This window comes from Conger conger, chromosome 7, assembly GCF_963514075.1.
Source record: "Conger conger chromosome 7, fConCon1.1, whole genome shotgun sequence".
Classification (NCBI taxonomy): domain Eukaryota; kingdom Metazoa; phylum Chordata; class Actinopteri; order Anguilliformes; family Congridae; genus Conger; species Conger conger.
Genome location: NC_083766.1, coordinates 47,915,211 through 47,928,042, shown reverse-complemented (window position 1 = coordinate 47,928,042; position 12,832 = coordinate 47,915,211). Strand labels below are relative to the sequence as shown.

At 39.9% G+C, this 12,832-nt stretch overlaps 1 protein-coding gene across 1 annotated transcript; it reads right to left on the bottom strand.

Annotated features, from left to right (window-relative positions):
* Window positions 1-307: 307 nt before the first annotated feature.
* Window positions 308-11,063, bottom strand: ca4a (carbonic anhydrase IV a). Its single transcript, XM_061249034.1, has 8 exons — window positions 10,954-11,063; window positions 6,536-6,580; window positions 5,890-6,060; window positions 4,920-5,065; window positions 3,797-3,889; window positions 3,549-3,612; window positions 2,901-3,064; window positions 308-2,793 (listed from the first exon to the last, which is right to left on the bottom strand). Exons 1-8 carry the CDS (start codon window positions 11,012-11,014, stop codon window positions 2,614-2,616), a joined length of 924 nt encoding a protein of 307 aa, XP_061105018.1. The 5' UTR covers window positions 11,015-11,063; the 3' UTR covers window positions 308-2,613.
* Between the last annotated feature and the right edge of the window lie 1,769 nt (window positions 11,064-12,832).

The window sequence follows — 12,832 nt, the reverse complement described above, 5'->3', positions numbered from 1 at the left end:
AACAATGGTTTTAAACAGAAAACCAGATTAAATAAAAGTACATAAATGTCCAATAACTTGAAGCACAGATGAGGTTGAGGGATGGCAGGAGCACCAATGGGTGGCACTGTCAGGCAAGGGGACAGGCTTGGTGCTACAGCTGAATCAGCAGTGGCAGGAGGGAGTTGCAAACAGCTCAAACCTGACCTGCTCTTTCATATTTTGACTATTCACAGTGATTAGCCTGTCTGCCAAAGCCTTTTAAAATGATACCCTCTGAGTCTGCTTATAACTAAGCAGTAAAAGATATGGATTGTGGGTAATGGGATTATGACAAATTTCCAGGGACTGTATTTATTTCAAGCTGTTTCATGCCTTGAAAACTCAAACTCTTTGGGAAATTCCTCCTTGTCATTACATTACTTATATTATAATGAAGAAACAAACCCAGAAAGCCAGATGTACGATTCACTTAAAAAAGAGTAAACCATCAGACAACAGACATATCTAAACTAAAACTCTTGAACTTCAGTGGAAATACAAGACTAGGAAAGGTTTTCAATCAAAACAGGAAACTTAAGTAGTTTCTTCTTATATTTGAACATTATTTACTTAGCATCACTAGTACTAAATTCTCAAGCAAAATAATCATTGCTCTGTATGCACTTTTTATACAAGCATTATCACAACTGCTTACAGGACAAGGAGCAATTTCACAGTGAGATCAGCATCTGACAAATGGCATCAAGATTACATTTTCCACATTCCGTTTCGGCTGGCTGATTTTTCAAACAAATAAAACACTGAATCAAATCTAACCAAGTTGGAAATGTACACTCAGTGAGCAATTTATTAGTTATTTATTAGACCTATTAAGTCTTCTGCTGCTGTAGCCTATCTACATAGAGGTTTGATAGGTTGTGTGTTCAGTGATGCTCTGCTGCATAACACTGTTGTAATGTGTGGTTATTTGCGTTACTGTCACCTTCTTGTCAGCTTTGGCCAGTCTGGCCCTTCTCTTCTGACCTCTCTCATTAACATTGTTTCTGCAAGCAGAATTGACGGTTTCTTGTTTTTCGCACAAACTCTAGACTGTTGTGCGTGAAAATCCCAGGAGATCACCAGTTTCTGAGATACTCAAACCACCCTGTCTGCCACCAACAATCATTCCACGGTCAAAGTGATCACATTCCTTCCCCATTCTGACATTTGGTCTGACAGCTGAATCTCTTGACATCTGCATGCGTTTATGCATTTAGTTGCTGCCACATGATGATTAAATATATGCATTAACAAGCTGGTGTACAGGTCTACCTAATAAAATGACCACTGAGTGTATATAAATAACAAAATAGTGCCCCTTTATATTAATACACGCATACATAAATACATGTGTACAAATTACACAATTTGGGGGGGAAAATAACAGTATTACAAAACATGGAAAATGCACACATCCCATATTTAATAAATGCACCAATCCCATATTTAATAAATGCACAGGTATAGTCCCAGTCTCAAAAGAAAGGGTATGCATTCTTTTTTTCCTGATGTAGATAAAATGTAGATTAAAAATTCCCCTTCTGGGACAAATGGATATTTGGAAATTGACCAGAGAAAACATATTTGAGAATCAATACTATTGCATCCCTACAAGAGGCTACGAGACCACTTCATGAACCTTCTGGGATTAGTCTGGAAGAGAGAAACATCGTCAATTTGCTGTCGATTATTCAGGCTGCCTGCACGAGTTCTGTGTTTCACATTGACTGTGACACTTCAGAAGTTCAGGGGCCTGTCCTAAGACAGTGAAAGTGGTTATATGCTTGCCATTACAGATGGGTTTTTTTTTAAGGGGCGGGGTTGCATTTGGCTTCTGACACAGACTAGCATTGGTTTATTTTAAGGCAGACGTGTGCCTTTCCATCCCACCCTTCCTGTGTGCCCCACCCTCCCTGTTTCATCATGTGCCCGGGTCGCATTCTCAACACCCTGCCGTGTCGGCTCATCTGTGACACGGGCTAAATCCTGTCAACAGGGAGGAAGTGTGCAGAGCATTGAAGGCTGTAAACTCAGAACAATGTAGTGTTCATCTTCTGTGGCTCTTTCTGCAGTGCAATTCTGAGGAGGAAGAAACATAAAAGGCGTTTTTTTTTCGGCAGGGAGAAAAGAGAAACCCGATGCACACACAAGAAATGGCAGGGATTGCCTGGGCTTTGTTACTTTAAGTTTTACTGAGTGTTTCTATTGTTTGTGACAAGCTAATCTACAGTGTCAGATCTTGTCATTTAATACTGTCAGTTCATACCGGGCCTTGTGACAGCTGGCTTTTGTTCAGTCAAAAAACTTGGTTAAGCCAAAAAAAAAAAGCTGGATCGGATAGGACAGTGCACAGTGACATCAGTAGTATGTTTATGAACGCATGTTTTAGGAATGTATCAGTGCATGCCATGCTGAGAAGCGGATGGACATTCAAGTTTTTATTGTGCACCGAGGGGTCTGATGCTTCATGAACCACTCCGTGCTGAGAACGAGCGATTTCCGCGGAGTCGTGACGTGAGGAGAGCTGGTCAGTTTGACAAGAGCTTGCGTTAGTGTGCGTTGATCCATCCGCCGATGGTCGGCCTCGCCCGTCTAGTTGGGCCGGGAAAGTCCAATGGCTGCCGAAATCGACACGGTCAGGAGCATGACGCTGGCCAGGAGCGTGTTGCCCGAAGATCGGTACACCAGGCGACCGTTCAGGGGCTGCACCGGCCTGAATGTGCCCACCATGGACTTCCCGTTTTTGAACTTCAGATCAGAGAAGGCCTCAAGCTGATGGGCGGCAGAGGGAAAGAGACATAAACAACCTGTGAGACTGTGATGCTACAGACACACCCTTGGTTAAAGACCTCACCCATTACCTCATCAAAATCCCATACCTGGTCTCTGCTGAGAAGAATTGGATGTTCAAACACAGTCCAGATGACCGACTCCGTGCAGCCAGGGGTAGTCAGGGAGCCCTGGTAGCGAAAGTAGTTGGTCAGGCTCGTTGGTGGAGGAATGAGTGCATTCAGAAACAGGTTGTCGACGGACTTATTGGTGCCTGGATACACAGCAAGCAAGACAAACAGGAAAGGGATACTGTAATTAGGACGGTCATTCAGTTCCAATGTCCAATATACCAATATGTTTCATTTTTATTAGCAATAATCCACTGATTCATATTGATTCATAAATGATACCTGAATACTGAATACAGGCATGGCACCAGCATTTAAGCTGGCCTTGGTTAAATTGCGGGTGGGGTGGTGTGACTGCCCACTGTGCATGTGTGTGTGTGTGTGTGGGGGGGGGGGGGGATATTGCAGATTGGGGTTAGGGAGAGTTGTGGGGGAGATAGCTTTTTTCCTTTGGTTGTTGCCCCCGTGTCCAAGACGGATAGAACCAGCCCTGTTTGAATGTCACCAATGAATATATATTTAAGTCAGTTAATGGATTCAAATTGAATTACTGCAATGTTTCATCAACAAACAGATAAAATGCATACCAAAAGGCTAGAATAGAGAAGGATGTGAAAAAGAGCTTACTTGCTTGTTTGACTTCTTTCAGGGCATTGATGATGGGTTCATAGTTTTTGTTTTCACTGGACTTCTAAAAGCACAGGAGAAACATTTATGTATTTAATGTAATACAAATTTCCAACGCTGCTTTCACTGTGAATATAATGTCTGTACATATTGCCTGGGATTGTTCAGGATTGTTTGGAATTATATTTCTCCAGGGAGATAAAACAAAGCACAAAGTGACATGGGATAAAATAAATTGGAGTTTTCACCTCATAGAAAAATCCAAGGACTGCTACACCAGTTTTGTCTTTCAGCGCTTCACCCAAAGATGAGTACTTTTGTTTCATGTGAACAATATGCAGCTGTGGAGAACACAGAGGGAATTATTCAGCAGGGGGTTATCACAGCAAATTGCACAAAGAATGTATGCACCCCAGAAATGGTGGTTCTGAAGTGGAATGTGAAATGCTATGGAAGTAATGGCACTTTGTTTCAAAATGGTGGTGATATCATTACATCGTTCACACATTCTGCTGAACATACATATGGCAACATGCAAAACTCTCTGGTGCATGGACTGCTTCACCGCTTGCTTTACACTTCAATCTTTTGGGCAGATTCCTTTACACAGGGTGACATTGCAGGGTATGCAGCTGACATTGTACTGTAAGTATGCATTATCCATCAACACAGCTTTGCACAATTGAGCATATAATGAATATTAATGCACTTGTTAGTGCATTAAAACAAACAAGAACTAACTACACTGAGGTCGTATATAAATTTGGTGTTTTTTGTTTTCTGAATTGTGTGCCAGTAGAAAAAGGCAAATTTGAGATTTGCAAACATTCATTTTCCAAACAAAAGCAAGCAATAGACCACTTTTAAAATAAAAACTTGACCGAGACTGCCTGGGATTACCTGGAGAGCCAGTGAGTGAGACAGAGTCTGCAGAACTGTGGAAAGTTCTCCAATGTGTTTGGAACAACCTACCAGCCAATTTTCTTATAAAACTGCAGGATTGTGTACCTGTGTACCTGATATAGTTTTAAAGGCAAAGGGTTGTCTCAACAAATATTGATATGATTCAGTGATTAACTGCTTACTGCTCTTTATAAAATGTTTAGATATTCAGAAACTTTTAATTTCATTATTTTTGAAAGCATATTCACTTTTTTTTTTTTTTTCTAAGACTTGTGAAATGACAGGTCACAATCCTTTGCCTTAAAATCCAATTCCCTAACCACTACAGCACATTACACTGCCATCACAGCTGTGCATTGTGACTTGTGTACTTGACGGCTAAGCTGAGAATGTGCTCCCTGCTGAACTGAAGTGGTATCTATGTTATGTGGGGGGTGAGCCTTGGTGAGACACTGGATAGACGCGCACCTCCATAGGGTACTGCTCCCCATCCACAGTGTGTTCAGATCCGGGCCCTCCCTTCTCGCCCCAGTGCAGGTGGAACTGGACAGCCTTGTACACTGACGTCAGGTTTCCTCCGCTGATTGTAGCATCGGTGGACACATCCACTTTAACTGAGAGGAGAAGCAAGAGTTGAGAACCAATGAAAATGCAGGGAGGCGTTGCTAGGCAACACAAACATTTTGGTTCTTACCCAGACTTTAATTTTTAAATTGAATTTTCATGTTAGCAAAACGTGTTAGCTTAGCATAAATACCTGAAGCCTATAGGAGTCCGTAGCCTACCTACTTCAAAGTGAAGAAATACACCTTACAACTCTGAAGTTTATTTACACAAAAAACTGTAAAAACGGGAGACTTTGTTTTTGGAGAAGTTCTACCTTTTAAAACTACCTTCAGAAGGTGCATGGATCACTGTGCTCAACCAGTGGAAAATGGAAGAGGATACATGTGTGTTCAGCGGTTATAGCGCCTAACTTCCCTGAAAACAATGTCTCTCGTTTACATTTACAAATATGATACCTTGTGTAAATAAGGCAGCTTCGGATTTGCTGTAAGGTTTATTTCTCAACTTTGAAAGAGGTAGGCTACTGACTCCTATAGGCTTCAAGTCTTTATGCTAAGCTAAGTGAATTGACCCAGTGAATGCACAAAATTTGTAATGAAATCGAACATCTCATCTAAGTCAGAAAAAAGGTCCCAAAATGTTGGTGATTTCCTTTAAGTAATGGAACCTAATGGAAAATACAAAATGACATGCTTATTTAATTTACTTTTTCAATTAGTTTTCCATCTTGGCATCATTGCTTGAAGACATTTTACTTTCTAATTCTGATACAGTATGTGTACCTGGAATTTCAAAGAATTGTGGAAAAGAAACATTCTGCAGTCAGGGAATTTAAAAAAAAATCAAATTAAGAACAGTTTGCTAAATGTACCAGTATGTCCGTTATTTTCAATGAGGCTATGAAAGACAGTCTCATAGCCTCTGAACTTAAAAGGGGTAAGGCGTTCATCCAGCCGTGTTCTCTTTGTCACAATGTTAATGGGCGACTGTGATGTCCCTGCACAGCTAGCTGCATTTTCAGTGTCCTTCCAAAGGTCCGGACCTGTATAAAAACAAACAGCAAGTCATACATGCCAGTGCCAGTTTCCCAGGTATGAGCGTACAGTATGTTGCTAAAAATATACAATATTTAGATAATAGGAGGATTTGTCATGCTAAAATGGGTTGCTGCTTAAAATCGGTAGTAGTTCTAGTTACAGTGGTAGAAAACAGTTCACTATTTGTGGCATAACTCACCATTGATGTTTCCCTATAAAGGTGCACTTCAATGAATAATATCATGAACTCAGAGGAAAAAAAGGGTTCTTAAGCTTGTCTCCACAGAGGAACCCTTTTTAGTTCTTTATGGAAACCTCTATCATAGGTGTGAAGTGTGAACGCTCCAAGACAAAGAACCATTTTGCCCAACAAAGAACCCCTTAACTAGATAGGGCTTTTCTATGGAATCACAGGGCACCTTTTGGAACCATTTTTTTCTGAGAGTGTAAAAAAATTTTTAAAGGGAGAATGAAGCTCACCTTTACAGTGGGATGCACAGGGGTCCTGGGACTGGTAGCACCAATCTGAAACAGTGAATACAAAGAGTATGTCAAAGCCAGTCTGACCTCATGGTAAACACTCATGGCGATCCACATCAAAGCGCTTTGTGACTCTACATGCAAGACTAATTTGAAAGAGAGCGAAATCTCAAGCCATGTGCAAATCCCTGCATACGGGTTTGGGTTTGGTTTGAATGCCTGCAGTGGCACTCTCTCAGCTGTGGATGATTCTATATCTGTTGCCCTCTCCAATTTCTACCTGTCTACATAAAGAAAAGAATTATGAAAGGTAGGCAAACTGTCCCGCTCGTCTATAAAACGTATTGTCTTTGACACAATTATCTTTGTTATGAGAATAGTGGATAAAGCCAGCCACAGCAGAGACAGTGAGGATTGATTTGGCTAATAGCCATATTTCTGTAACTCCCTCCAAAACAGCACAGCCTGTATTCAAATCTTATTTATATTAATCAAATTGTTTCAAGTTATCAATAGATGTTGTTTTTTCTTATTTCAGGAAAAAAAAGCTATTGTTCTGCTATCGCCCAAGTCAGTTGTTATTCCTGGCCATACAAATACAGGAATTGTCTTCCTATTCTTCAGTATCACAAAGGAAGTAAGCTCTAGTTGTGCTTTATCTTTCCGTAATATCAGAATATACACAGAAACAGAATCATTTTTATCATTGAGGTCAGAGTCTCTGCTTCCCACCTTCCCACACTGAGAAAAAATATTTTAATATCTCAGATATCTCAAAATTGATAAAATATAAATTCCATTGAAAGTCTGGGAAGGGTGCCCCATTATTAAAACATGAAGGTTTCCTTGTATTTCTAGAGGAAATCCTATGAATCGGGCAAAACAAATTTGGTTCTTTAGCTTAGCTCCTGTTTCCTACTGTGAGGTATGATAATCTCCATTGAAAATAAACAGTGGAGATACAAGAAAACAGTGTATCTCAAGGCATTGCCTGAGAATAGTGTCATATCACACATGCTCCACAAGACTTTACCAAGCAGTTGGCTGCTTTATGTTCCCAGGAGTGTGATGTGTCCCCTCAAACCAAAATGTACAAACCCAAGGTTCACCAACAACCTGCTAAGTAATCACCCCGCCTCCCCCAGGCTGGCCAGTCATCCTCGGCAAAACTCAATATAGTTACCTACTATTGCATAATTTGGACATGTCTTCCTTTCCAGCAGGACAGGCAAGTCTGTTTTGACCGCTGAGATACATTCTCAGATAACCGTAAAGAGAAAGAGTCAGTATTGGCCTCCACCAAATGCACGGTTCCAGTGAGTAAAATGTACTTACTAATATTCTTCATTTAAACATTTTAAAGTGATACATTGTGCAACGATCACAATATACAGTACGCCTGGCGTATTTGATTCGAAACAATAGCTGCAAAATTATCGATACGTAATTTAGGACGTTATAGCATAGCATATCTAGACCATTCAATCTTTACAATAAAAATTTAAAAAATGTTTCAATGAAATGCATTTTTTCTGTTCTGTTGATGATGTTTGTAGGCTTTCTGGATTTGCTTATTATATCCTGCATGTATCCCCGTTCAACAGGAGGTGCAGCAGAATACTACTGGGAAAACTGACTTTTCCCTTGAGTGTTCGGTTTTTCCCAAGATGTCTAAAGCAGCTTGTGCGTTTATCCTACACACGGTAGAAATGCGGGAGTTGCTTCGATGGTTGTCATGCCACTTTTAAACCTGAGACAAGAGGGCGCTCTCGTGCGATGTGTACGTGTACATCTACATTGACATTAATACATTTGAAGTAGGTCTTAACCGACACAGACATTTAATAACCATGACAAACCAAACCTAGGTGCTTTATACGTGCTTATTTATTCCCCCAAGGCAAAAATATAAAAAAGCAAAGCAACTATATCTAATCTAACTATAACTATAACTAATCACTGAGAACTAAAGTATCACCAGATATTATGCTGACAGCATCTACACTCAATAGACAAGACTTTGATATCAAGTACCCTTCTCTATCTTGACTGATGGAAGTTGATATCGATAATACAGAGGCTACGGTAGCCTACACAGTGCAATAGAAATAAAATAGTTCTCAACGAGCTGTGTGATTCCTACCTATTGACTAAAAGTTCTGAGATCAATTCGACGGTTAACCCACTCGGCGAATTGCGAACATTTCAACCAGACCAGTTATGTTTCTGACAAGTTTTTAATTTGTTTAATATGTTTAATTTGATAAATGGATATTCCCCTATTCCCACCTATTGCGTGGGGCACATTTGTTCAGTCGGCGCGCCTGAGGCGCTATACTGACAGAAATTGTGATCGAGGACGTTGGCAGCCGTGTAGGCTATGGCGTACAAAGTAGTAATGCTTATGTTTCATAAAGATGATAGCCTTACAATTATGTTGTAGCCCAATCGGAATATATCCTAGTGATTTGCAGCGTTAGTGTCGATTAGGCTTCTGATTTATAAATATATAGGCTACATACGCTATAAATATTGTTATTTTGATATTATATTATGTAATCATAGTGGACATAAGTTCATGTAGTCTAAATAGTATCACCATAATTCACAAAAACTGGGAAATAAAATGCCTCGGTGGAAATGCTGTCAGCAACGTTCTTACCCATACCTACCGCAGGTAAACAAAGTTGGTATTAGGCTACTGCAATTTCATACCACCTCTTGTGCAGATGGATGGTCAGTCTGATTCGGCCTACAATACTCGCGACGTGAGGAGTCGTATTGCGCTCTTATCCACGTTACAAATTAGAATGGGATGATTATGAACAAATACGTCTTTCATGTGTAGCCGTTTCCGGACATGTAGGCCAATAATCGGATTCAAGTGGCATTTGTTGCGCATTGACAAGATTTCGTGGCGCATTAGATTAATTAACTTGCTAATTGCTAACGTGTTGAATTTTTGCAGCTACTGTCTATAAATGCATATGATTCTATATCGAAAAACAGTCACAACGCCACATTGTAGAAATTCCAGTTGGTTAATCGTTCGTTCTCCATCTGCAGTGCAGCGATACCCGGTAGCTATTGGATGCACGACTTCGAATTAGATAGAAACGACAGGCAGCAGGAGTGATCCACTGCGGACTGTTTTATAGAAATAGATTATTTGCAGAAGAGCAATAGGTATCTTCACAGAGCAGTGGGAATTGTGATCCATGGACAAACCATAGTTCTAGGCTACGTGTTTTCTGAAACTGCCGCAGTGAAGCTGAGGGATTTGCCATCTTCTGAACATCTGAATATTTGGTCAATGCTTTGCGAGTCCGGTACTTCAATGCCAGCAACACTGCACGTCGGGCATATATTTTCAGAACTCTATCTAGAAAGAAAAGAATAGGTACTCTGCTGTGTGCAGATCACTTTAAAATCTCACGCTGCGAAGTTCGCCTGGAATGCGTGGGAACACCAGGGGCTACACGCTGTGCCAATATACGCGTGCGTTCAGGCGCAGAAGAGCATCCTGACCATTTTTTATTTTCCCGACCGAGCTGCAGCTGAAGGTTCAGTTTCTTCTGCGATTGGTTTAATGATTATGTGTGCAAATGACGTACGAGAAGAAATTGTTCTTGTATATTTTGTTGTATGTTTTCCAAGCAAGAATATTTGGATATGATGGAATTACAATAATGATCGCAGCTCTGGTGCGCCTGCTTATTGAACAGACCATTACACCCAAAACCTATTCTGATGAACAACCGACCATAGCACCAGTGACCAGGTGTGAATTTAAGGATAATTATGCATACTAAAATTTTCCAGTTAAATTAATACATTTTAACAACAGCAACATGAGAAAGGTTCGTGAATGGTTAACTGAAAATAAAAATAATTACAATAGCGTAATCTAGCAAAACAACGGCCAGTATGAATGTCATAAATGTGTTATAATTGCGAAGCATGAGGTTTATCGATATGCTGTTATGTGGCGAGGTTTAATTAAAAGTGTACCCGATTTCAAAGTGCCAAAGTGATTTTACATATAAATGTTATTGTTATCTCTAAAATGATAAAAGCTAAGAGCAAGTGCTTCAAATGAAAAAAGAAAGGTTAAAAAGTGGTTTATTGTATTCTGAAGGTGAATGAACGAATGCTCGTTGAGCTGTAGTTATTCTGGTGCATATATGATCACATACCTATGCCGCCGATAATATTGTGTAATATGTGCAATTAAAATCAATACAGATAATTTTGTCATTCTATTAACATAGAAATAATATAATTGGTATATTAGAATATTGTCTTAACAGAGACGCAATACATTGTATGGTATTTAATACTTATGTATTTATTAAAACTAATGCATAAACCTATCTTACCAATTAAAATGTAATATTAGAATGCCAAAGTTCACTCACCTGCACCCTCATTGATTTTAAAAAACGAACAAATGAAAGCTGAAAGCAGCAGGAGATGCATTTTGGTTTTTCTTCAGGTCGTCCAAACGACAATGAGATCTTTTTTGAATGTGATCACATTCTTACAGAGTCTTATACTCCATCACCGTTAGACCACCAGGAAATAAACAACCCCTCCCCTTCGGGTTTTACCTCCGTACCTCTGATAAATACCTTCACTGACAATCACGTGGACACATTTAGTCAATGTATCGTATTTGTAGATTTATGGCGGCCTTTTTTCCTATGTCAATATTAGGCTACATTATGTTTAAAGGTACATCTTAAGGATTAAGACAGACATTCACTTTAGAATAAAGTAGTCACACAGTTTTTTTTGTTTTTTTTTAGTGCAAATAAATTACAGTTCTTATTTTGTAATGGGTACTTTTTGTATGGGAAACATAACTGAGAATCAATTGGTATTGAAATAGCTTGCCACACACACACACACACACACACACACACACACACACACACACACACACACACAGTATGTTATTCTGATCCTTCTCCATGACCTGCCATATTGGCAAATAGATTTTTGTTTGATTGATGGAGCTTCAGTTCCTGCATTTTCTCATGAACACCTTTAAATTACAAGTGCCCACATGTTCTTTAAAGAAACATCAGCAAAATGAATCATATTGGACATGGCAGCTTTAGTACAGAGCTAAGCCTCTCAGCGCGCCAGGGGCTGCTTTTAAGGAAAGGGGTGAATGATCCCATGAATGGCCACCCCCCACCCCGCCCCACCCCAAAATTCAATGGCTGTTGTGCAGAACTGTGAAGGCGCTACATGATAAAACCTAATCTCTGCCATAAGATCAGCAACCTGGTTTCCTTTGAGCAGCCTTTCAACTCTTGGCCCCCTGAGAAGACAGGGGAGAATGGTGGCCAGCTACACCACCTACAGCGTTTGTGTAAATTGATTGCCTTTTTTTTTTCTTCCTCAGGACACAGTATCAGGTTTAATCTTTTTTTTTTTTAAAGCCTGATTGTTTGAGTCTCGAGGACCAAAAACAAGCGGACAAGCTGTTTGACTTGGAGCTGTCTCCTGAACAGAGCCTCCATTAAGGCCACACCGACCTTATAACAAGCCAGTCTCAGAAATGTGCTAATCTAGCAAACGTGGCCATTATGCATTGTAGAATTGTGCAAGCAAACATGTTTATTTTATCAGTAAATACCTGCAGAAACAGCCAGTGGCAGTTTTGGCTGCTGTTCTGTTTTGTGTCTGCAACTTAATGATTCACCAATTTTATTTAAGCTTTAGCTTTTGTTTAGTTTCATTTTAGTTTAGTTTATATACTTTACACCACAAGAGCTTCCCAGTACTAAGAAAGCTTTGTAGTTCTCCCCTTTCATTATCAGAAGAGGAAATCCATTTGTTATTGCTGACAAGGAAAGCTAAAATCATTGCACTCAGGTGTGTAAGAGTTAAGAAGGCGAGATCAAGCATACACAATAAAATGTACACCCTTAGAGTTGAATTAACAATGCACATTGTATTGTGTGTGTTAACTATTAGATGTGTGGGTTGTGTTCCAAATCACTTTCTGCTGCCCTGGGCATTACTCTCATCAGTGGCCAGGCGATGAGCACATGCTTTTGAAACTGATAAAACTATCTTGTCTGCTAGCTTGCAGAGGACATTTAAAAGTGACTGGAGTGAGACTAGAAAGACAAACCATATCTGACCTTTTTTCTTTGGTGAGCTCACTCTTTTTGGGTTGATCAGATTTACAGTCTTATTTAACGCACCACTGTGTATAAATAGATCAGAAATGGATAACCAACAGGGCATCCCACTTCAGTCATCATGGGGCAGAGAGTGGGT